Genomic DNA, 26,170 nt, shown 5'->3' with positions numbered 1-26,170 from the left:
TGCGGGGCGGGGGGGGGGAGGCGTCCGGAGGCTGCCGTGGTGTGGTTGAGTGGGTCAAGAGATCGGGGCGGGAATTAAAAATGGCGTCCTGATCGCTTACTGCACTGGTGAGCTGAGCTCTTCAGGACAGGAAGTAAGATAAGTGCGACCAAAGCCCAAAAAAATCCCAAAGTCTCTTTTGATAGCGGGGTCGTTCTTGGCACTGCAAACTCCGAGAAGCATCCCGCTACTCGCATCCAAAACGGAACTCTGTTTTTTTTCATTAAATCGCACCCATCGGGTGTTCCTTTTTTCTGCTTTGGCCCCAGGTTCTGCACTGCTTCTATCTTAAAATTGTCAACCTTGTTTCTGTCATTCTCCTTGGCTTCATTCCTCCCTGCCATAATGTGGTAAACCACTGTTGCACCTCTATTAGGTGATGTATGGTAGGACCTGTACTACAGGTTCGCCGGTAGTCCCTGCCTGCTGGCTCCGCCCAGTAGGCGGAGTATAAATGTGTGTGTCCTCCATGCTGCAGCCATTTCGCCAGCTGCTGTGGGAGGCCACACATCTTAGAGCAATAAAGCCTCAGTTGTATTCAACTCTCGTCTTTGTCCAATTGATCGTGCCTCACATCTCTGTAATCCTGTCCAATCCCACAACCCTCTGAGCTATCTGCACTCATTCAATTTGGCCTCTTGACCAAACCCTAATTTAATCGTTTCACCACTGGTGGTTGTGCCTTCTGCTACCTTGGCCCTATACTTTGGAATTCTTTTCCTAAACTTCTCCATTCCCTCTCTCATTCCTCTCCTTTAGGACAGGCCTTAAAACCTCCCTCTCTGTCCAAACCCTTGATTACCTGTCTGATGCCTAACAGATTGGTTTTCATCACATTGCTGGAAGACAAGTTGGGACACCTTCCAATGTTAAAGCCCCTACGTAAATCCAAGTTCATGTTGTTAAGATGCTTGTTGTTTCCTGATTGTTGCTATAAGATGTGACGATAATCCATGTCCACTGCAGCATACAGAGAAATGACTTAATCTCCCTAATCTTCCAGGTGCACATTGACACTAGGAGCACCAGCCAGATGTTTGACCTGATTCGGAAGAAACTGAGTCACACGGAAGCCTACCCACATTTGGTGTCTGTCCTCCAGCACTGTCTCCAAATGCCCTGTGAGTAGATTCCTCATTAAGATTGTACTTCCATTGTAATTTTCTCTGATCTTCTCTTCTAAATACTGATGACTTGAAATGGGATCGAGGTGACCCAAGTTAGGCCATGGTTCCATAAGAATCCTCCAGTTCCTTGCCCCCAATGCCCATCTCCATCTCTGAACAGCAACCCAGTTGGCTATTCAGCTACTGGACCAGCATGGCCAGGATTAAATGAAAGTTTGAATTTTATTTTTGCTTGCTGTGTATTTTCATGGGATGTGGGCATTGCAGGAAAGCCAGCATTTGTTGCCTATCCATAATTGCCCTTGGACTGAGGGGTTTGCGGAGCCATTGCAGAGGGCAATTAGGAGTCAGCCACATTGCTGTGGGTGTGGAGTCACATGTAGGCCAGACCGGGTAAGTACGGAAGATTTCCTTCCCTAAAGGATATGAGTGAACCAGTTTTTTTTTTTAACAACAATTAATTATAGTTTCATGGTCACGATTGGATTTGTTTTATATTTCATATTTATTAATTTGAACTTAAATTCCGCCAGCTGCCATGGTGAGCTTTAAACCCTTGTCCTCAGAGCATTGACCTCAGGGTATCACGATTACGACATCAGCTTCTCCCCTTAACAACCCCTGTTCGCAATATGCTCAGCAAATAGGCAGAAGAAAAACAGATGATGAATCAGGAAGGAAAGATGATTAGAAAGAGTGTCCAGAAGGTGTTGGGATGGTTTAAATAGAGGTGCCCACGGTAGCACTGTTGCTTCACAGCTCCAGCGTCCCAGGTTCAATTCCCGGCTTGGGTCACTGTGCAGAGTCTGCACGTTCTCCCCGTGTCTACGTGGGTTTCCTCCGGGTGCTCTGGTTTCCTCCCACAAGTCCCGAAAGACGTGCTGTTAGGTAATTTGGACATTCTGAATTCTCCCTCCGTTGCGGAGCTCCCAGAGGCCTCTCCATATGTGGAATTCATCAGTTGAATATAATAATAATATTTAATGTCACAAGTGGGCTTACATTATCACTGCAGTGAAGCTACTGTGGAAAAACCCCGAGTTGCCACACTCCGACGCCTGTTCGGGTACACAGAGGGAGAATTCAGAATGTCCAATTCAACTAACAGCACTTCTTTCAGGACTTGTGGGAGGAAACCGGAGCACCCGGAGGAAACCCACGCAGATATGGGGAGAACTTGCAGACTCCGCACAGACAGTGACCCAAGCCGGGAATCGAACCTGGGACCCTGCCTGATTCTCAGCCGTGCGCTGTTGGCTGTCGTCGGGCTTCTCTACTCCTGCCACTCGTCAATGGGTTTCCCATTTAAGCCATCCCACGTAACCGGGAAACCCGCTGGCAGGGGTGTGCTGCCAGTGGGAAAAGCGAATCCGGACGACCAGAACATTCCGGCTCTTATCTCATGCCTCAATAAGAAGAAACGTGTTAGCGAGTTCCACGTTTTAACCAACTTCTGATTGAAAAGGTTTCTGATAAATTCCAAATTGGATTTATTAGTGACTGCATTATATTTATGGCCTCCAGTATGGTCTCATAAGTGGAAACGTCACTTATACTGTGTAAAAAAATCGACCACGTAGAAAATAGGGGCCAATAGGCAAAGAAAGAGACAAAACCACACCAGAAAGTGTCGGAGGAGGGAGGATCAGATAGAAGGAAAGGCAGGCAGTCATGCGTAGCAGGGAGTTACGATAACCACCTCTGCACCAGGGGACATCTGACGAGTGGCGTGTCAATCCGGTTTGTACCCTACCATTCCTGAAGGTGATGGCTCTTGCTAAAGGTCAGCTGGACAGATGCCGTGACCTCCCCAGTGCCTCACTCGAATCTTCAGATGTAAGCACGGACAAGGTATAACAACTGGATGCTCCGCCGCGCCTGGCTATTTGACCTTGAGCTATAGGGACATCTGGAAAGCTCATTTCAGTGGACTTAACCCTCTGCAGGAATCTGGCTTCCAAAGTAACATTACATAAGGGTAAATAGAAGAGGTGATTCTGTAAGCCCCACAACACCGACAGGGAAGGTAGGGACGGACACTGATGAAGAATCCAAAATACAGCCATTTTTCTATTGCCGATATTCCGTGGGCTCGGAGGGAATTAGAGGCGTCACAGGGGAACCGTTTCAGCTGTTATCGGCAGGCGAGAAAAAGGGTCGCCATGGGTTATTGACCCCTCACCTCTGCTAGTGTCCGTCTAACATCCTCAGACACAGGCCACATTCAGTAAATCCCCCTCCAGGTTATCTGTTCGTAGTTTCTGTGAGGTATTTCCAGGTTCTCCATTCCCGTTAGATTGCTGAACGAATGATCGCACAGTGCTAGTCAGGTTCTGTTTGATGGAAAGCCCCAGGGTGCACTTGCCAATTGCGATAAGCGTAAAATGCATCCAGCAGATGCACATTGTGATAGACACATCTACTCATAGTGCCGGCGTGGATTCCATTTTCTCCACCCAAGGGTATCAAATACCCCTGTGTTCTCCTCAGACTCTGAATCATTTGTCAGCCCCCGCCCCCTCTCTCCATTATTACTCTCGGTCATGGCTACCAATTTGCACAAAGCATAGATCGTGGCCAGATGCAGATCGTCACGATTTTTGGCGTGACAAAATGCTTCCTAACATTTCCCGGAATGACCCGGCCTTAATTTTAAGGTTCCCCCCCCCCCCCCCCATCCTTATCCCTCACACGGTAACTTAGAATCCCAATACTCAGTGTGAAAGTGAGTTATTCGGCGAGGCATTTGCACCGGTCCTTCTCAACGATGTAGCTGTGTCTTAGCGCTTCAAGGGTATTCGGCGGTAGACATTTCTAACCCTTCTTGATTCTGAAATGCTCTTCAGGGAAGAGGAACGGAACCAACAGCCAGCACTGGCAGCTCCTCGACAGGATACTGCAGCAAATAGTGCTGCAGGACGAGAAGGGGGAAGATCCTGACGTCGCACCATTGGAGAACTTCAATGTGAAGAACATCATTCGGATGTGAGCATTGTGTGACAGTGGGGAGTGAGTGTGTAGCTGTGGTTGGATGAGACTTCCAATATGTGTGCGGCGCCAATTAAAAAGAGTGCATTTCCGACGGCCGGCAAAGATCACAGGATCCTGTACTCGCTGACCTACCACGGTTCAAATTTAAAAATTTCATCCATGTATTCAATTCCTGCCATGGTTTAACAGGCACTAACTGGTACCACGTTGTGTTATGCTACATGAAGAAGCATAACACAACAGGCTTCACTCCTCCCGATCGCTCTCATCTCCTGCTGCAATCCTCCGAAAACATGGTATCCCTTCAGTTATGCATCCACAATTTCCATCTCTCCACCTGTCATTCCTTAAACTGCCGAGGCCCGATACCTTGCAATTCCCTTCTTCAATCTCATTTCTCCTTCTGCCACTTTCTAATCTTTCACAGCACTCTTTAAAACATAACTCTTTGACAACACTGAACAACACCTCCCCTTGTCGTTTGGTGTCAAATTTTTCGGAATCAGTTTCTCCTTGGATCGATTCCCACAACTCCCTCTGGGATGTCCAGATGTGGATCAGGGCGGAGCTTGTCAACGATGGTCTCCATGGTTATATCACCTGTCAACATTGCTCAGCCTAGACTGACAGCTGGCCTGGGATCTCAGGCCTGGCTCCCTCCCTCTCTAACCGCCCCATCCCTACAGTGCCATAGTCAACAAGAGGCAGCACCTTCAGGAGGAAGGCAGACAGATCAAGCAAAATAATTCAAAATGACAGTTTCACCAACTGGAAAATAAACCAGTTCCATACCAAGAATCTTCTCAGCCCTCCCCCATGTCAGGGTCATAAAGATTCTCCCCATATTGGACGCAAAGTAAGAGCGTTTGACAATAGATGGGCACAGACACTCCATTCTAAGTAAGATTGCACACTTTGTCCACAACTTAGCACCAGTAACCAGTTGGTGAAGGAAGAAGAGGGAGCCCGTCTTTACATGGATGAGCTTTATTTGCAGATTGAACCATTACAGGTAGATACCTCCTCACAAGGCCCACACCATCTCTCAGTGTCTGTTTACAGATATATAAGCTCTTCACACAGCCCACACCCTGAGTTTGTGTCTTTTTACCTGTGCTGAAATGAATGTAATCAATACCCTCCACCTGTACATACTTAACCTTAATTAACGCAATTAACAGCGTGATTGCCTCTTTTTTTCCAATGGAACATACCCATCCAAACTGCTGTTCAGCCAACTTAGTTTCATTGTCCACTCCCTTGTCTTCCTCCTGCCCACTAACCAAAGCGTTTGGTTTTTCACGGGGTTTTTACCGTAGTGGTGGATATAAATCTTGTGCGAAATAGCCCAAGGCAGAAGGACTGTGGCTGAATTGAGAAATGGTCATGTACCGATGTAGCCTCATGTAACTGTAATTTTTCACTGCGTGCTGGTGTATCTGCTAAATGAGCCAATGTTGTGTATATTTGGACAAGGGAAGAGATGGGACTTTCGCTTGCAACGATGGTTCTTTGGGGCTTGGGTGTGTATGCAGGTATGTGTGCTAAAGGGGATTTCTTGGTTTTCCTGGGACTGGCCAAGGGGGAAAGAGACCGGGGCGGGGGCCTCCATGCTGGCCGGTTTAAGCCGGCCAGTGAACGGGAGTGAGGTGGGGGGAGGGGCTGCGGCCATCGGAGCCTGACAGAACAGGTTCCGATGAGTCTAGCGGGGTGGAAAGTAGGGGGAAGGAACAGAAGTTGGGGGGAGGAGTTTTATACGAGGAAGTGGAGGGGAGGAGTCGGGGAGGGGGGGTTTACAATTCATGGGTGTCATTTACGGTACTCTTTCGGGGATTGGATGGCATTGAATGTTAGGGGGGGGGTTGCACGGTGGATTCTATAGGTCAATGGTGACCATAGGCGATTCCTGATTCCTTTTTCTTTTTTTTTCCTTTGTTTTTCCCACCGTGGGAGGGTTTGTTTTATTTGATGCTTATATTGACAGGTGGGGCGTTGTTTGGGGTGGTGGGAGGATGGGATCGCTGTTGTTGATCAGGGGATTGACTTTGTATTTGTTACCGTTTACTGCTTGTTGGTGGGGTGTAAAGTCTGAAGAAAATGTGAATAAAAATATTTTGCAAAAAAATAGCCCAGTGAATGTGAAACTCTTTTCCTGTTTTCAGGTTGGTGAATGAGAACGAAGTGAAACAGTGGAAGGATCAAGCAGAAAGGTTCAGGAAAGGTAGGTTTGCAATGGAGACACGGACATTGTTGATGCTGTGCTCCATGTCACGGTCTCGAACGCCCCGGGATGTTCAGACTGCGGTGATTTGAGTTAGATTATCTCAGCCAAAACCTGTCCTGATTGTTTCCTACTCACCTTGCATGCTGGCCTCCTTCATGGGGTAAAGTGGCACCAGTCGAACAAATAGCAGGCGGCATGACCCCGGATTCCGAATCCGAATTTAGCTGGTCCACCTCCCGGCTCCGCTGACATTGAGGTTTATGATTTTGGTTTCCTCAACCTGTTTCCAAGATCCTCTGGGCTGAGCTCAGTCAGTGTGGCCTTGCACACTTGAAGCCTATTCTCTATTTTCACTGCCGTCACCTTGCCTTAATGGGGCAAGTGACGGCCTCAAAACGGGCTGTTTCCCTCACTGTCCTGTGAACCTGGGAAGCAGCCAACCTTGTAAGGGGTGGCTATAACTCCGGTTTGAAGCACTTTGAGATATTTTACTATGCTTAAGGCAGCAATTTGCATTCATACAGTGCCTTCAACATGGTATACGTTCCAAAGCATTTGCAAGGAGCATAATCAAGACAAATTGATAAGATAAATGTGGTGTGTTGTCGTGAAAGACATAACATCCATGATAATGAATATCACATCATTTTTGTGAATCATAATTGTTCAACGAAAGATTCATCAAAGATAAGGCTGCATCTATAGAGGAGAGGGGGGGGAGGGGGGGGGGGGCCTTCTCCTCGATACTCCTCTGGCTCCTTTGCTGACCATCTGAAACCTGTGCGCTCTGGCCACCGATCCTCTTCCCAGTGCAAACGGAGTGGGTGCAGTGGGAAGTCAGTAGAGTTGGGATCAAATGGAGCGACGGATCAGCTCCATTTGAACTCACCTCACTGTCTGATAGTTTTCCTTACAGCCCTTGCACAAAGCTAAAACAAAGCCAAATACATTTAACGCGGGGATAGTTTGCAGATTGAAATGGGCTTTAGAGTGTGGAAGGAAAGTTTTTGAGCACCCAGAGGGTTCACGATAACATCAGACACTGGTGTTATCATGGTGGGCATATCATCATCTTCACCGCCTTGGTAATAAATAGTCTGCCGGAGCAGTTTGTTCACCCTCTACAGGACCTGTGCCATTTTCATTCAAGGGTTGCCAAAACCATGGAGGTTTCATCACATGACCTCCAGTCTCCAATTGCCCCTTTCCCACACTCCCAATATTGGCCACCCATTGTGCACCACATTCCAAACCAATAGGGAACAAGTAGGCTCTTAAATTACTCAATCGGATGACACGTGACTCAGTTAATTTGCCTTTTTTATCCCATCTCCAATATTCTTATAACTAATGAATGTTCAAAGAAATAGAAGGAAAATCTCAAGTTTAATTTTGTTAAGCCTCTGTGATCCCCCTCCCCCGCTGGTTTTCAATCCCTGGAGACTCCCGGTAACCATAATTCCACTCCAGTTCGTTTCAATGGAATGATAATTCCATTGTGGGCAGCACGGTAGCATTGTAGATAGCACAATTGCTTTGCAGCTCCAGGGTCCCAGGTTCGATTCCGGCTTGGGTCACTGTCTGTGCGAAGTCTGCACATCCTCCCCGTGTGTGCGTGGGTTTCCTCTGGGTGCTCCGGTTTCCTCCCACAGTCCAAAGATGTGCAGGTTAGGTGGATTGGCCATGATAAATTGCCCTTAGTGTCAAAAAATTGCCCTTAGTGTTGGATGGGGTTACTGGGTTATGGGGATAGGGTAGAGGAGTTGACCTTGGGTAGGGTGCTCTTTCCAAGAGCCAGTGCAGACTCGATGGGCCGAATGGCCTCCTTCTGCACTGTAAATTCTATGATCTATGATCTATGATAATTGAATAGGTCGCCAAATGGCGGGTGATTTGTTCCATTGGATAAAAATCTATTCTTGTGTGTGAGAGATTCATGTTTTTTGATGTTCCATGTTTCTGCTAGCGTCCTCACACCCTCTGTCTGGATTTATACAAGCATTGGGTACGGAGGACTGTGCTGTGAAATTCCTTGCACACACGGACATATAAATGTTTCTGTTATGGCCAGAACACGTAGAATTATTGGCGAGACTCGAGAAGAAGGAGAGGGAGTGTGAGACCAAAACCCAGGAGAAGGACGACATGATGAAAACGCTCAATAAGATGAAGGATAAGCTCCAGAAAGAGTCAGTGGAGTTGCGGCAAGCGAGAGATCAAGTGATAGAACTCTCTACCCGCCTGAATGAACTGGCAACCTCGGTAAGACCCCCACTGTTATCAGTTCAGGCAACTTCGAGGCGACAAAGGCACCACGTGTGAAGGAGAGATGTGTTTCATAGAATCATAGGATTTACAGTGACGAAAAAGGCCATTCGGCCCATCGAGTCTACACCGGCCCTTGGAAAGAGCACCCTACCCAAGCCCACACCTCCACCCTATCCCCGTAATCCAGTAAGCCCACCCAACCATTTTGGACACTAAGGGGCTATCATGGCCAGTCCACCTAACCAGCACATCTTTGGACTGTGGGTGGAAACCGGAGCACCCGGAGGAAACCCACGCAGACACGGGGAGAAGGTGCAGATTCTGCACAGACAGTGACCCAAGCCCGGAATCGAACTGGGACCCTGGAGCTGTGAAGCAACAGTGCTAACCGCTCTCTGCGTCGTGACAAGGGAAGTTGTTCCAAATTGTCGCAGACATATTTCTGATTACCTAATTTTCCAATTTTCATGAAAGAAAGGTTTGCATTGATGCAGGAGGACCACTGGACCTCCTAATGCCCTTTACGTTCAATACAGTACTTCTGAAGTGTGCTCACTGTTCTAAAGTAAGTAATGTAGGGTGGCACGGTGGTTAGCATTGCTGAATCACAGTTTCAGCATCCCGGGTTCAATTCCCGCCTCGGGTGACTGTGTCTGTTTTGCACTTTCTCCCCGTGTCTGTTTTGCACTTTCTCCCCGTGTCTGCGTGGGCTTCCTCCGGGTGCTCCAGTTTCCTCCCAGAGTCGAAGATGTGCTTTGGCCAGTATAAATTGCGGCTGGTGTCCAAAGGTGTGAACGTTAGGCTCAGGGGTTATTGGGGTCGGGTGGGAGAGTGGGCTCGGGTGGAGTATCCTTTCAGAGGGTCAGTGCAGACCCAATGGGCTGAATGGCCTCCATCTGCATTGTACGGATTCTATGATTCTATGTGGCGGCTCTCACAAACCATACTGGCCAGATCATCCATTTGAAGTGTTGGTTGAGGAATTAATGTTGCCCAGGGCACCAGCAGAGTCCCACTGCTCTTCTTTGAAGAACACAGTGGGATCTTTCATGTCCATTTGAACGGCCAGATTTGGTTTAAAATCTCATCCAAAAGATGACACCTCCAACAATGCGGCGCACTCTAGCATTGCAATGAGATTTCAACGAAGATCGATTTCAACTCACAGCTTTCCTGACTCGAGGGGTCTGAGCCGCGGTCAAGCACCCACTTTAAAACTGTTGCCCCTTTGACTTACTTTGTTAAAGTGAGGACTGTACCTGGATCACTATATCTCAGTCGGTAGTGCTGGATGTGGTTCTAGGCTCAGACAACTAATCTGACCTGATTCCCCAGCCCAGGACTGAGGCAGTAGTGCCCCATCAGAGGTGCCGTCCCATTGACAGAGCATTGAATGCTTTTAACCTGTGATTCAAGTGGATGTTAAAGAATCAAAGATGCTACTCTGAGCAGGGATGTGTATCATTATCAGCAGTGCCCCCTTGACCAATGCCAGTTCAACCAAAGATGGACCAGGCATTCATTTATTAATGCCCTGAGAAACAAATGGTTGTGTTTGTTGCCAGTGCCATGCGGGTGCAGTTCGAACCTCTGGGCGGGATTTAGGAGCATGGGACATGTCCACATTGGTGTTGGCTCTGGATCACTGTAACATTGTACTGCCATCCCAGCAGGCATTACATCATTGGATTGCATTTCTGGGCATGCCGGATCAGTGTGCGTGCACATTCGGGTATCAGCGGCCATCTTGCATTGGCCGTCTTACGTTGGCAGGAAGCTCAGTGAGAAAATATAGCTGGCCAATAACATATAAAAATGACTAACCTACAACCAGAACAACAGACACTGCACTTCATAGTCACTTACTGTGCAAAGTGCTTTGTATTGTTTTGACACAATGCGGCAAATGTGATTCATACAATGCACCACTTCACTCAGTCAATTCTTTTATAGTCAGTGCCAGATTTGCCTCATTTAAAAAAAAGGATATTTCAGATGCTCTGTGATCCCTGACAAAAAGCGAGAAAGAATGTCATTGTGAAAACATAAGGAATTCCCAATCAATTGTTTTTCCTTCCCATACACTAAGGGCATTCAAATGGTCATTGGATAGACATATGGACGATAAGGGAATAGTGTAGATGGGCTTTACAGTGGTTTATATGTTCTATGAAGTAAAGCAGGGCCAGAGGGGCTGAATGGGCTCATCCGATTCCTGAAAGAAATGTTTGAACAACACTCCAAAGGCAGCGCCTCTTTAACAGATATGCTGTTGGCCTTTTTAAATTTTACTGCTTGCTCACAGTTTTCGTTCTCTTTTTTTCTCTGTTTCAGACCGTAGGAGGCCTCTCCTTCCCCCCTCCCCCTCCCCCACCCGGGGGACCCCTCCCTCCTCCTCCTCCTCCCCTCATGCTGGGGGAGCTGCTGCCTCCACCACCCCCGCCCCTCCCCTACGAATTCCTGCCCCCTCCTCCCCCGCCCCTGCCACCTGGCGGCCCGCCCCCTCCGCCCGGAGCCCCTCCCTTCTTCAGCCTCGCCATGCTACCACCCCCTTGCCCCCTCACCATGGGAAGCATGAGGAAGAAAGCCATTCCACAGCCCTCGCACCCGCTGAAGTCCTTCAATTGGCACAAGCTATCAGAGGTAAGGAAGAATTTGTATTTGCCTCAGCAATGAGCGTGTCTTGGTTTGGTCTTCCCCACGGGAGTGGAAGTGGAAGAATAAGCATTTTATGCGACGCCGTTCACACTTTCTGGACATCCCCCAGTGCTTCACAGCCAATGAAATACTTTTGAAGTGTACTTACTGTTGTAATGTAGCAACCAATTTATGCACAGTAAGATATCACCAACAGGAAATCAATAACGATAACGATAATCTCTTTTATAGCATTTCTGCCTCACGGCGCCGAGGTCCCAGGTTCGATCCCGGCTCTCGGTCATTGTCCGTGTGGAGTTTGCACATTCTCCCCGTGTTTGCGTGGGTTTCGCCCCCACAACCCAAAGATGTGCAGGGCAGGTGGATTGAACAGGCAAAATTGCCCCTTAATTGGAAAAAAATGAATTGGATACACTAAATTCTTTTTATTTAAAAAGATAATCTCTTTAAAAAAATAATTTCATATGATGGGGACGCTGCCAGCATTCCTAAACCCTAATTACCTTTGGACTGAGTGGCTTGCGAGGCCACTTCAGAGGACAGTTAACCACGTGGTTATATGTCAGCCAGACCGGGTAAGGAGGGGAGATTTCCTTCCAGAAGGGGTATTATTGAGCCAGATGGTTTTTTAACAACAATTGATGATCGTTTCATGGTTGCCATTACTGAAAATGGCTTCATAATTCCAGATTTATTGAATTCAAATTTCACCAGCTTTAATGATGGATTTGAACCCATGCCCCCAGAGCCAGGGCCTCTGGATACTTAGTCCAGCGACATCAGCACTGCGCCACCGTCAGCCCAAGAACCTGCTTACTTGTGGGCCACGATTCGGGTTGACATTTCGACTGGTCCAACCCTCACCACCGGCATCCAATCAGCTACGTTGCGAGATAACCAGGGATCGAACCTTAAGCCTTACTACGCTGAGGTTTTAGGATGATGTTGCTGATCTGAGGCAGCTAATCTGTGCTGGGCAACGTGCAATTGGTCTCTATGCCCCACAGTTGTCGAAAAAGGAACCTGTTCCTCGTCGTCATTTAGTGACCCCCAGCTAAACACCAACAGCACCAATGTCTGGGACACATCTTGCATCTAGAAAGGCATCTCAAAAGCACTCACTGCAAACCCAAAAGACCCTTCTGCCTACGAAGTGAAGTTTGCTACCTTTACTTCAGGGGAGATGCCGGCATTGGACTACATTGGGCACAGTAAGAAGTCTTACAGCATCAGGTTAAAGTCCAACTGGTTTGTTTTGAATCACTAGCTTTCGGAGCACAGCTCCTTCCTCGGGTGGATGAAGAGGTGGATTGGGTGTTGTAAGACCTCTTGCTGTTTCCTTATGGGGGCTTTCGAAGTTTCGAATCATCAGCCAGACACTTGGCAAATAATTTGCTCTTGCCCTTTTTCGACTAATGTGCAGATTGCAAATGAGGGAGAACGTAAAAGGCCATGTTCACAGAGCCCTAAGGTTGCTAGGGAAGGGGGGTGTTTAATATTGCTTCTGATAGAGCCACATTTGGCAAGAAGCGATATTCTCTCAGTCGGGGTCTGGCCAGACTCCCAGCCATTTCTCTCCAGTTTCCTCCCACACCGAACACAAATGCAACTCACTCGAGGAAAGGTACATCGAGGTTAAATGGTAGTCCGGAGACCAGAGGAATGCTTTTGACTGTCTGAGTGAGAATAGAACAAAACCTGATGTAGTTCTGCAATGTCCCATTCTCCTCTGTTGTTGAGAGTGTGCGGTTTAATGACGTGCTTGGCAGTTGACGGGGAATGCGGACTAATTTTCTTCATAAACAGGGCCCTTCTATTAATCAGTATTCTGCCATCATTTGTTTTCACTGGCTGGAGTAAAGAGAAATTATTTTGGAACAGTAGTTTGTGCGTGTTGTCCACATGTGAATCAACTGGGAACCTGCACTGTTTCCCTGGCCCCTTTTTTCATCTTCCCGCCAGTCTTTCCGTTCACCTCCTGGAGATTTGCAGGTTGCAGAAACCTGGCTTGCATTTCCTTGAGTGTACACAAGTGAGGTGAGATCAGACTGAGGTGTTCATAATGTTAAAAGGATTTGAACAGATGGAGCAAAAGTATTTCCTCTGGTGAAGCGGGAGGAAGGGGAGGGGGTGGGGGTGGGGGTGGGAGTCCAGAATGAGGTGATCAATCTTTCAAATTAGAAGTGGGGCCTTCCGAGAGTGAAATTAGGAAGCACATAATCTGGAGGTTAAAACTGCTCGAAGTCAGGAAATTAACTCACAAGTTAAAATTTCCACCTTTATAATCGAGATGTTAGGGTTGAAATAGCCACTTGGTGGCAGACGTCAGCGCATGTAAGGAAATGGGCTTGAACCGACCACATTCAATCTGGAAGGCCATTGCAGGAACTCGCCGAGGCTCCTTCAACTGCATTTACCAAACCCATAACCAAACCACTGCCATCCAGAAGGACATGATCAGCAGATACCTGGGAACCCCAGCTCCCGCAACTTCCCCTCCAAGTCGCCCACTACTCTGACTTGGAAATATATTGCCGTTCTTTCACTGTCGCTGGGTCAAAATCCTGGAACTTTCTAACAGCACTGCGGTGTACCTACACCACATGGGCTGCAGCAGCTCACCACCACCTTCTCAGGGTGGGGGGGGGGGCAACTAGGGTGCCATGGTGGCACAGTGGTTAGCACTATTGCCTCACAGTGGAGCGCATCTCCCTCTAAATTATCCCCTTAGCAATCCCAGGTGATATATAGCATGGATGGGATGCAGGGTAAACCTCCCTCCATGACACCCATAATATAGTTGCAGTGGATACAGATTCAGGGAAGATGGCGACTACAATTCCCGCCGCCATTCAGACGAGATGCTAAACCAAGTCCCCCATCTGTTCTCTGAGCTGCACCAGGGAGGTCCCATTTGGCATTACTTCAAAGAAGAACTAAGGTGTTTTCAGTGGTTCCCTGGCCAATATTTATTCATCAGTCAACATCACAAAATGATCTGTCTAGAAGGGTGACTGTGTGGAGTTTGCACGTTCTCCCCGTGTCTGTGTGGGTTTCCTCCGGGTGCTCCGGTTTCTTCCCACAAAGGTGTGCAGGTTAGATGTGCGGGGTTACAAGGATAGGGTGGGGGGAGTGGGCTGAGGTAGAATGCTCTTTCGGAGGGTTGGTGCAGACCCGGTGGGCCGAATGGCCTCCTTCTGCATTGTAAGGATTCTCTGAATTAGGAACGGGCAATGAATGTTGGCCTAACCAGCGAAGCCCATATCCCTTGAATGATTGAAAAAAAGGTGGCTGATGTGGGAAATAGAAATATTGCACAAGGGAGTGTGAACTATTTTTGTGATGTTGACTGATGAATAAATATTGGCCAGGGAACCACTGAAAACACCTTAGTTCTTCTTTGAAGTAATGCCAAATGGGACCTCCCTGGTGCAGCTCAGAGAACAGACAGGGGAACTTGGTTTAGCATCTCGTCTGAATGGCGGCGGGAATTGTAGTCGCCATCTTCCCTGAATCTGTATCCACTGCAACTATATTATGGGTGTGGTGGAGGGAGGTTTACCTTGCATCCCATCCATGTTATATATCACCTGGGATTGCTAAGGGGATAATTTAGAGGGAGATGCGCTCTACTGTTGAAGTACATGACCCATGATTTATAGAAAGAACTCCAGTACGGCAGTAATGTGGATCATTATATCACAATAAGTTATTGAGAGAAGAACAGCATTAATGGGAAAACGAGGTAAACATATAAGGAAAAATAGAGGGACAGGTAGTATTGAGGAAGTAGGGGGTTGCAGAAGGACTTGAACAGGTGAGGAGAGTGGGTAAAGAAGTGGCAGATGGAAAACAATGTGGAAAAGTGTGAGGTTATGCACTTTGGTAGGAAGAATGGAGGCATGTACTATTTTATGAATGGGGAAATGCTTAGGAAATCAGAAAATCAAAGGGACTTGGGAATCCTTGTTCACAATTCTCTTCAGGTTAACTAACGTGCTGATGTGTTGGGTGTTCTGGATCACATACAGGTCACCAACACTTGAAATAGTGCAACTCAGACTGTGGGTTAACACGATACTAGCTTTAACTAAAGACCTTTGCCTTGTCCTAACCAGTCGATGCACTCAGCACATGGTGAATGTCTGTGTTGCAGGCTGTGAGCTCTGTCCTCCTAGCTAGCTGCAACTCGAATGAGCGGGAACTCTGATGCCCCCTGTCTTTATAGTGCGTGTGCTCTCATTGGTGATTGGCTGCGGTGTTGTGTGTGTTGATTGGTCCCACTGTGTGTCCATCAGTGTGCGTCTGCACCATGATATACTGGTGTATTTTATGACACGTGCAAGTTCAGTTAAGAAGGCAAATGCAATGTTAGCATTGATGTCAAGAGGGCTAGAATACAAGACCAGGGATATACATCTGAGGCTATATAAAGCTCTGGTCAGACCCCATTTGGAGTATTGTGAGCAGTTTTGAGCCCCGTATCTAAGGAAGCATGTGCTGGACTTGGAAAGGGTCCAGAGGAGGTTCACAATAATGATCCTTGGAATGAAGAGCTTGTCGTATGAGGAATGACTGAGGACTCTGGGTCTGTACTCGTTGGAGTTTAGAAGGATGTGGTGATCTTATTGAAACTTACAGGATACTGCAAGGCCTGGATAGAGTGGACATGGAGAAGGTGTTTCCAATAGTAAGAGAAACTAGAATCCGAGTCCACAGCTTCGCACTAAAGGGTCAATCCTTTAAAACAGAGATCAGGAAGAATTTGTTCAGCCAGAGGGTGGTGAATCTGTGGAACTCTTTGAGGCTGTGGAGACCAAATCACTGAGTGTCTTTAAGACAAAGGTAGATAGGTTCTTCATTAATAGGGGGATCTGAGGTTATGGAGAGAAGGCAGGAGAATAGGGATGAGAAAAATATCAGCCATGATTGAATGGCAGAGCAGACTCGATGGGCCGAGTGGCCTAATTCTGCTCCTGTGACTTATGGTCTTATGAAAAATGGAATAGAAGGATGAGAAGCATGAAGATGGGAGAAGAGTCATCTGAAGAATGGTCCAGTAGGCGAATGGTGCTGTAGGCTCAATGTAACTCAACCTGGCTGACCCGAACTGTTAGTAACTGGGGCAGTGTGTGATGACAAACGTAGAGGGGGACTTACTCCGCATCTTAACAGCGACCAGGGCATCAGTACTGGAAACAGGGGCTTAAAATAGAGATGTAGAGGAGAAAATCTAGAACATTGACACCCTGACACTCAGGAACAGCACCTCTCCAATGAAAAGAAGATTAGTTGGCAAGGAAATGTGGCATAGATTCATAGAATTTACAGTGCAGAAGGAGGCCATTCGGCCCATTGAGTCTGCACCCTTGGAAAGAGCACCCTTCCCAACCACACAACTTCACCATATCCCCATAACCCAGTAACCCCACCCAAGACAAAGGGCAATTTTGGACACTCAGGGCAATTTAGCATGGCCAATCCACCTAACCTGCACATCTGGTGGACTGTGGGAGGAAACCAGAGCACCCGGAGGAAACTCACGTACACACAGGGAGAACGTGCAGACTCCGCACAGACAGTGACCCAAACCGGGAATCGAACCTGGAACCCTGGAGCTGTGAAGCAACTGTGCTAACCACTATGCTACTGTGCTCCCCATAAGAAGAGGAGAAACTGTAGTGAAGTATAGGACCTTCAAGTAAACCAAAAGATTACTTGAATGTTGGTTGATCAGGAAGAGAAGAAACTCTCTTTTCCAGCACCGGCAGAATCCTCACTGGGATCAGAGAAGGTCGGGAAGGCTGTCTACACCTTTGCCTTGAGTTAAACAAGAGCCAGCTGATCGCAGTCCAACTTGCTGCTGCCTGTGGTCAAAATATAATAGATGATCTATCCCTTTTGGGCCCATCACTTTAAAATGAGAGGAAACCCAACACTTTTCATTCCCCTGACACTCACTGCTTTCTTGAAATAAATACGTCCAGTCAGTGGTTATAAACTCCGTCCATTCATGGGCATTCAGCTCCCAGAAAAGAGCAGGGCATGATTTATAATCAACACGAGTACACTCAAAGTGGCGCTCTGCAGTGAAATACATTCACTGTTCAGTTAACTCTGGGGTTACTAGATGCTGGTCAACAGCATCTCTGGCTGAATTGCTTCATCCTTTCCCAATTAAGGGCATTGGGAGTCATTCTGACTTTTGCTGTTAGTCAAAACTGGTGGTGATGAATTGGGAATCCCGTTTTCAGCTCTCCCACTTTTTTATTTCCAGTGATAACAAACTGGAATCTAATAGAGGGGTTCAGATGGTTTATATATAGAATAATGGATACCTGGGAGTGATTACAGACTGGAATCTAATCGAGGGGTTCAGGTGGTTTATATATAGAATAATGGATACCTGGGAGTGATTACAGACTGGAATCTAATCGAGGGGTTCAGATGGTTTATATATAGAATAATGGATACCTGGGAGTGATTACAGACTGGAATCTAATCGAGGGGTTCAGATGGTTTATATATAGAATAATGGATACCTGGGAGTGATTACAGACTGGAATCTAATCGAGGGGTTCAGATGGTTTATATATAGAATAATGGATACCTGGGAGTGATTACAGACTGGAATCTAATCGAGGGGTTCAGATGGTTTATATATAGAATAATGGATACCTGGGAGTGATTACAGACTGGAATCTAATCGAGGGGTTTGGATGGTTTATATATAGAATAATGGACACCTGGGAGTGATTACTGACTGGAATCTAATCGAGGGGTTTAGATGGTTTATATATAGAATAATGGATACCTGGGAGTGATTACAGACTGGAATCTAATCGAGGGGTTCAGATGGTTTATATATAGAATAATGAATACCTGGGAGTGATTACAGACTGGAATTTAATCGAGGGGTTCAGATGGTTTATATATAGAATAATGGATACCTGGGAGTGATTACAGACTGGAATCTAATCGAGGGGTTCAGATGGTTTATATATAGAATAATGAATACCTGGGAGTGATTACAGACTGGAATCTAATCTTCGGGGTTAGAATAGTTGATAAAGAAGAGAGGCCACTACCTTCAGTGAATCTGCTTTGCCCCTTGACCCCATGTGTGACCTTTAAGCAGTCTGTTTGAGATAAGAAGGCTGCAACGGCAGTGTGGGGATATGGATTGGGTAAAACGGGCAATGAGTTGTAGAGTTCATCCCAGTTCCTGCTTGTCAGTTTGTACTACAATATTATGCAGCTGAACATGCACAGTCTATCAGATTAAATTGCTTCACGTTCTACTGGAGTGGCGGCTGCAGAAATCATTGTCTGCCACAGTGTCTAAAACACCGGTTACGGGAGGGAAATTAAATTCAGATTACTGCAGGAATGCACAAACTGCTTCTCAAAACAATGAAGCTTTAACATAAATCGAGTCCCATGGACCCAGCACACTGACTGTTTACACAGTGGGCTGCTATGGGGACAAGAGATTAAATAAACTGAAAATTCAATTCAATTCCAATGGTCCTTCTCTACCTTCTGATACATTTAAATACTTATCACTTGGTAAGTATGCTCTAGAGTGGACTGCTTAAAGTATGTGAAGTCTGGGCTGTCATCTTGTTTATCTGTGCAATATTTAATATCAAAAAGGAATGCTGTGCGCATTTCTTCAATGCCTGAAATCCTTATTCAAATTCTCAGCCTGATTGTCCCTAATCTGCACAGTCTAGAAATGACATTGTACATTGCGCATGAAAACCCTTGTATTAAATTATTTTGTCTATGGTTTACTGGAGAACTATCACCAGTGATGCCTTCGCAAGATCCTCCAGATCTGGTGTCCTCCGCCAAGCCGATTTACCGAGCGCTGAGGCGTTGAGGCGTTCATCCCGCAAAACCAGCTCGTCCAGCCAGGACATGGTGTTCATGTGCCTGTCATCACACTCCCGAAGTAACTGCTCTACTCAGAACTTGGTTTTAGCAGGAGTCACCGAGGAGGACGACGGAAGTGCTTTCGGGATGTCCTCAAAGCACCTCAAACATCTTAGCCGACTCATGGGAATCTCTGGCTTGTGACCGACCAAAGTGGGGAACGTTTGTTCGGGATGCACCGAGCACATTGCAAGACTTCATCGAGAGCACACACAGACCAAGTCAAGACATTGGAGAGAGAGCGCAAACCTCATTTAAAAAAAAAAACCCAATATATCTAACTCTTCAAATATCAGCTGCCCCGCATGTGGCAGAGGCTGCAGATCGCACGTTGGATTTAGCAACCCTTTCAGAACCCATCAAATCCAAATGGGAAAGGTTTTCCTCAGTCCTGAGGGATTATCTATAAAGAGTTTGTCTACTGTTTAATCAAGTCTTTACTATGGTTTTGTTTGGGCTTGGGCACCCCATTAAAGCTGTGGAGCAAGCAACATCATTGATTTTAATCTGAATGTTTCTACTTTGAAATTGTAGTCAATCAGCCTTTGATGTAAATATTGTCCAAGCAATCTAACTAAAGATTGCCAGTTTCTCCCAGCACCACCAGGGTGATTGCCAATGTGATTTTGCCCGCATGAGTCAAGACTATGCCTACCCATTGCATAATTTGATGCATTCACTGCATTAATGGGATAGTATCAGATTTGAGAGCAGTCATGTTAATTTTAAAGTAATTGAGTATTTCATTGTATTTGGAGAGAGGACTCCTATATTTAGAAGCAGACTGACAGGGCTGTTGATTTGGGAAGTGCCCATGTTTATAATATGTGCCCCTGTAAATGTAAGTGTGCAAAGGTTGGGCTCCAGTTTTAGCCTTCAGAGCCTGCCGTTCTGATGTAGAACAGTCACACTGGGACACGATCATATTGACACAGACTAACAAAGGGGCATTGTCACGTCAGGGCATTTACATTTGCAGACTATCATCTCAGAATGCTGTCACATTGGCAGGCTGTCACATAAACACACCATCGCACTTACACATATCGTCACAACAGTATTACAGCGTTGCAAAATTGGGGCACCATTAATGCCATTTCTCTTGGATTCCTGAAGGGATTGGTCGAGCACTATGAATATTACTGGTCACGTATTCCTCCTGATGTTTGTGTTTAACGTGCCCATGATCATTGTACTAAACCAGAGATGGGCAAATATTCCATTTGTTTCCAGTGTGTAGTGTACAAGTGGAGCAAGCTGAGTTCAGCTCGATTGGGAGCTCTGTAGCCTCCGGATCAGAAAGCTGTGGGTTCAAGTGCCCAGGTGCATAAGGGATGGGATGTGGTAATGATGGGATACAGCATTGTGGGAGCTGTTACCAGTTGGATAAAAAATTAGCCAGACACTCCTCCCCCCATCGGCCTTGCGCACGTTCAGCTGGGGAGGTTAAAAACAAAAAGGTGCTCCTGCGGTATCCTCACAAAAAAGGGGCAACGCAGGAAAACATTGTTTCACTTGTCTTTCATCCAGTTGCAGTTTATGGACTGTCTTGTGCACGAACGATCTGTAACTTAGGCTAATTGACTGAAAATGGCCACTCCGCGGGAACACAGTGTGGAATTTGAACGCACAAACGTCTGACTTGGTGGTGACAGCTACATAGAAACATAGAAAACAGGAGCAGGAGTAGGCCATTCAGCCCCTTGAGCTTGCTGTATCGTTCAGTATGATCATTACTGATCCTCTACCTCAATGCTTTATGCCCGCTCTCTCCCCATACCCCTTGGTGCCTTTAGTGTCTACAAATCCTTCTTAAATAACCCACTAAGCCGTACCTGATGGTGAATGATGCGCTTTAAAAAATGCTGACCTTCCTTCTTCCTTCCCATTAACTCCCATTGTGTAACTTTGCAGTGTCCTGCCTCTCTGTATTCCATCCACGTCTTTGTGCACAACTCCAGTCAAAAAAATCCTGTTTTACCATGCTTCAACGGAAATGCAATCTTGATCCCAGCAAGCGATTGTTCAGCTCACCCAGGCCCTCTGCCAGGTTTCACTTTGTAGACAACACATCCCTACTGTGCAGCTTTATTTCCCTCCCCCCCCCTCACCCCTTTCTCAAAATCCACTCTGTTTCTGTTTGGATTGAGGTGCTGAATGAATGATTAACTGAGCTGTGGGGACAGGAATTTATAAATGGGCTATTTTAGTCTGCAAATTCTAGCTGTCCCGCTCCAAGCATAACATTTGTCTTGGCATTGTGTGGCTATGCATTTATCAGGATTTGAGGGTATAGTTTCCTGCAGTAGTCGCAGTGGTTTGATCGGTGATAATAACCAGTTGTGACACTGTCAACGGGGCTAGTAACAGGCAGTGGGAGAAATAAGGCTGTTCTTCACTGGTTACTGATGCTGTCCCCCCCTTTGAATGAATGCAGCTATGTTTACGACTGCATTGTAACTGCCCTCTTCCACACACACACACACACTCTTTGTTAGGGAGTCATCCTAGCATGGAGATATTGTGATATAAAAAGTAAAAACTCCATCTACAAGTTTGCTGACGACACGAACGTAATGGATCGGATCTCAAACAACGATGAGTCAGAAGACAGGAGGGAGATAGAGAACCTCGAGGAGTGGTGCAGCAACAACAATCTCTCCCTCAATTCCAGCAAAACTAAAGAGCTGCTCATTGACTTCAGGAAGCAAAGCACTGTGCACACCCCTGTCTGCATCAACGGGGCCGAGGTGGAGATGGTTGACAGCTTCAAATTCCGAGTTGTGCACATCAGCAAAAAACCGGCCTGGCCCACCCATGTCGACGCTACAACCAAGAAAGCACAACAGTGCTTTCCTTCAGGAAACTAAGGAAAGTCGGCATGTCCACATTGACTTTTACAGGTGCACTGTAGAAAGCATCCTATCTGGCTGCATCACAGCCTGGTATGGCAACTGCTTGGCCCAGGACCGCAAGAAACTTCAGAGAGTCGTGAACACCGCCCAGTCCATCACACGAACCCGCCTCCCATCCATTGACTCCGTCTACACCTCCCGCTGCCTGGGGAAAGCGGGCAGCATAATCAAAGACCCCTCCCACCCGGCTTACTCACTCTTCCAACTTCTTCCATCAGGCAGGAGATACAGAAGTCTGAAAACATGCACGAACAGTCTCAAAAACAGCTTCACCTCTGTTACCAGATGCCTAACCAACCCTCTTATTGACTGATGGACTTATGGACTGATCTGATCTCTTCACACACCTTCTCTGCTGAGTAATACTTCACTCCTGTGTGCTTCACCTGTGTCTATGTATTTACATTGTATATTTTATATTTGCTCTATTATGTATTTTCTTTTCATGTACGGAATGATCTGTCTGAGCTGCATGCAGAACAATACTTTTCACTGTATGCTAAACCGATCCAATCCAAAAATGCCTAGATTGGAAATGAGTGTTGGTGAAGTTGTAACTATGAAGTGTCAAACTATCATTGTGTCAAATTCTGATATTATTATTTTCGTGGATTTATTTAGAACAAGTGAAGAGGGCACACTTGGAGTGCACACCTCATCATAACTCAATGTCAAAACTAAATTATAACATCGATCCACCTCTCGCTGAATCTTTGTCCCATAAAGATGAGGGGCTGGATTCTCCGCAGCCCCGCACCGAAATCGCGTTTGGCGCGGGGGCGGAGAATCGACTTTTACGCCCGAATCGGGCCTGACGCCGCTCCTGCGATTTCCAGCCCCCGGAGAATCGCTCGTCCGCGAATTACACCGTGCGGCTGGGCGGCCATTGCCAGAGGCCCTCCCAGTGTTACTCCGATCTCGACCAGCCCAGTTCCTGATGTCGTGGTTCTAACCACGTCTGGCCGTTCGGGACTCATGCCCTGTAACTACTAAGTTGAAAATATATATATATTTTGAGTAAGCCCTTCCATTTCGCTGAGGGCGGCTCCAGGTCAAGCTCCATCAAACAATCCACTCTGAAAACTCTGCTCACATCTTGATAGCTGTGACAAACTCCACCACAGCAGCAAAGACAATCCGCAACATTCAAAAACAATCAATAACTTTCTAAATAAAACAATCCACAACATTTAAAACAAATAGTCAATTCACCCTATCTCCCAATGTTACTGAATCATTAAAAAATTCCAGGATCCGGATCTATATGTTCACAAAAATACAATCCTTTCTTCCTTGGGCCATATCCTTTCGGTGTACCAAATTTTGTTGAAATCAGACTATTCATTTTTGAGATGTACTAACAGGGGCAAAAACATTACCATTGCCCACCCTCAGTGGTGGAGATCATAAAGAGACCTAAATCTAATCAGTGTTAGAGAGGCAGTATTGTATGTTGTGTTTAGTCTTCTATACCTTGCAAAGGAATCCACTTATCCAAACCAGGTTCTTTATTGAGTCTCACGTGGTAAGATGGCAATTTGTTACAGAGCACGTTATCGTGGATTTTCCTTACTATTCCTCTGGAACTATACCTAGCATCAACGGTTCACCTATATTTCTTACTACCATCTGCAACCTTCAATAGAACATTACAGCGCAGTACAGGCCCTTCGGCCCTCGATGTTGTGCCGACCTGTGAAACCAATCTCAAGCCCATCTACATTATTCCATTATCATCCATATGTTTATCCAATGACCATTTAAATGCTCTTAATGTTGGCGAGTCCACTACTGTTGCAGGCAGGGCATTCCACGGCCTTACTAATCTCTGAGTAAAGAACCTACCTCTGACACCTGTCCTATATCTATCTCCCCTCAATTTAAAGATATGTCCCCTCATGCTAGTCATCACCATCCAAGGAAAAAGGCTCTCACTGTCCGCCCTATCTAATCCTCTGATCATCTTGTATGCCTCTATTAAGTCACCTCTAAACCTTCTCTCTAACGATGTTTATCCAATGACCATTTAAATGCCCTTAATGTTGGCGAGTCCACTACTCTAGCTGATGGCTGGATGTGTCTCCACTTATATGGGAGTCCCTGGTCACATGACCACGGCCTTGAGACCGCATGGTGTATCTGCACCGCCACCTGCTGGTTGAAGGCCGCACACCATTCAACTATGATGTGGAGATGCCGGCGTTGGACTGGGGTGAGCACAGTACGAAGTCTTACAACACCAGGTTAAAGTCCAACAGGTTTGTTTCGATGTCACTAGCTTTCGGAGCGCTGCTCCTGCCTCAGGTATGTTCCAGAAACATATATCTGGACAAATTCAAAGATGCCAGACAATGCTTGGAATGCGACCATTAGCAGGTGATTAAATCTTTACAGATTTACATAAAGATTAAATCTTTACAGGTTAAAGAGGTGTGAATTGTGTCAAACCAGGACAATTGGTAGGATTTCGCAGGCCAGATGGTGGGGGATGAATGTAATGCGACATGAATCCCAGGTCCCGGTTGAGACCGCACTCATGTGTGCGGAACTTGGCTATAAGTTTCTGCTCGGCGATTCTGCGTTGTCGCGCGTCCTGAAGGCCACCTTGGATAACGCTTACTCGGAGATCAGAGGCTGAATGCCCTTGACTGCTGAAGTGTTCCCCGACTGGAAGGGAACATTCCTGCCTGGTGATTGTCACGCGATGTCCATTCATTCATTGTCGCAGCGTCTGCATGGTCTCGCCAATGTACCGCGCTTCGGGACATCCTTTCCTGCAGCGTATGAGGTAGACAACATTGGCCGAGTCGCACGAGTATGTACCGCGTACCTGGTGGGTGGTGTTCTCACGTGTAATGGTGGTATCCATGTCGATGATCTGCCATGTCTTGCAGAGATTGCCATGGTAGGGTTGTGTGGTGACGTGGTCACTGTTCTGAAGACTGGGTAGTTTGCTGCAAACAATGGTTTGTCTGAGGTTGTGCGGTTGTTTGAAGGCAAGTAGTGGGGGTGTGGGGATGACCTTGGCAAGATGTTCGTCTTCATCAATGACGTGTTGAAGGCTGTGAAGAAGATGACGTAGTTTCTCCGCTCCGGGGAAGTACTGGACGACGAAGGGTATTCTGTCGGTTGTGTCCCATGTTTGTCTTCAGAGGAGGTCGGTGCGGTTTTTCGCTGTGGCGCGTTGGAACTGTCGATCGATGAGTCGAGTGCCATATCCCGTTCGTACGAGGGCATCTTTCAACGTCTGTAGATGTCTGTTATGCTCCACCTCGTCTGGGCAGATCCAGTGTATACGGAGAGCTTGTCCATAGGGGGTGGCTTCTTTAATGTGTTTGTGTGTGGAGAAGTGGAGCATCGTGAGGTTATCCGTGGGTTTGTGGTAAAGCGAAGTGCTGAGGTGACCGTCCTTGATGGAGACGAGTGTGTCCAAGAATGCAACTGATTTTGGAGAGTAGTCCATGCTGAGTCTGATGGTTGGATGGAACTTATTAATGTCATCGTGTAGTCGTTTCAGTGATTCTTCGCCTTGGGTCCAAAGGAAAAAAATGTCATCGATGTATCTGGTGTATAACGTCGGTTGAAGGTCCTGTGCGGTGAGTAGGTCCTGTTCAAACTTGTGCATGAAGATGTTGGCGTATTGGGGTGCGGATTTGGTCCCCATGGCTGTTCCGTGTGTCTGGATGAAGAACTTGTTGTCGAAGGTGAAGACGTGATCCAGAATGAAGCGGATGAGTTGCAGAATTGCGCCTGGAGATTGGCAGTTGTCAGTATTGATACTGAGGCTGTTGCAGCAATGCCGTCGTCATGGGGGATGCTGGTGTAGAGTGCCGAGACGTCCATTGTGACGAGGAATGTTCCTGGTTCAACTGGTCCATGGGTGCTGAGTTTCTGTAGGAAGTCCGTCGTGTCGCGACAGAAGCTGGGCGTATCTTGTACGATGGGTTTCAAGATGCCCTCGATGTAGCCAGAGAGGTTCTCATACAGGGTCCCATTGCCTGAAATGATAG

General features: G+C 46.8%; 1 protein-coding gene across 4 annotated transcripts in view; it reads left to right on the top strand.

The window, feature by feature from the left end:
- The window catches only part of daam2 (dishevelled associated activator of morphogenesis 2), a 458,630-nt gene that overhangs the window by 327,269 nt on the left and 105,191 nt on the right, over positions 1-26,170 (top strand). For all 4 annotated transcript variants that reach the window (XM_072500175.1, XM_072500172.1, XM_072500174.1 and 1 more), the window contains 5 exons: positions 1,043-1,160; positions 4,013-4,151; positions 6,320-6,378; positions 8,453-8,643; positions 10,984-11,292. In XM_072500175.1, the coding sequence (XP_072356276.1) occupies positions 1,043-1,160; positions 4,013-4,151; positions 6,320-6,378; positions 8,453-8,643; positions 10,984-11,292 (816 nt within the window). The remainder of the gene's footprint in view (positions 1-1,042; positions 1,161-4,012; positions 4,152-6,319; positions 6,379-8,452; positions 8,644-10,983; positions 11,293-26,170) is intronic.

Source organism: Scyliorhinus torazame, chromosome 4 (genome assembly GCF_047496885.1).
Source record: "Scyliorhinus torazame isolate Kashiwa2021f chromosome 4, sScyTor2.1, whole genome shotgun sequence".
Classification (NCBI taxonomy): domain Eukaryota; kingdom Metazoa; phylum Chordata; class Chondrichthyes; order Carcharhiniformes; family Scyliorhinidae; genus Scyliorhinus; species Scyliorhinus torazame.
Note: the sequence above shows the minus strand (reverse complement) of the source record. Positions and strands in the feature narration are given on the sequence as shown.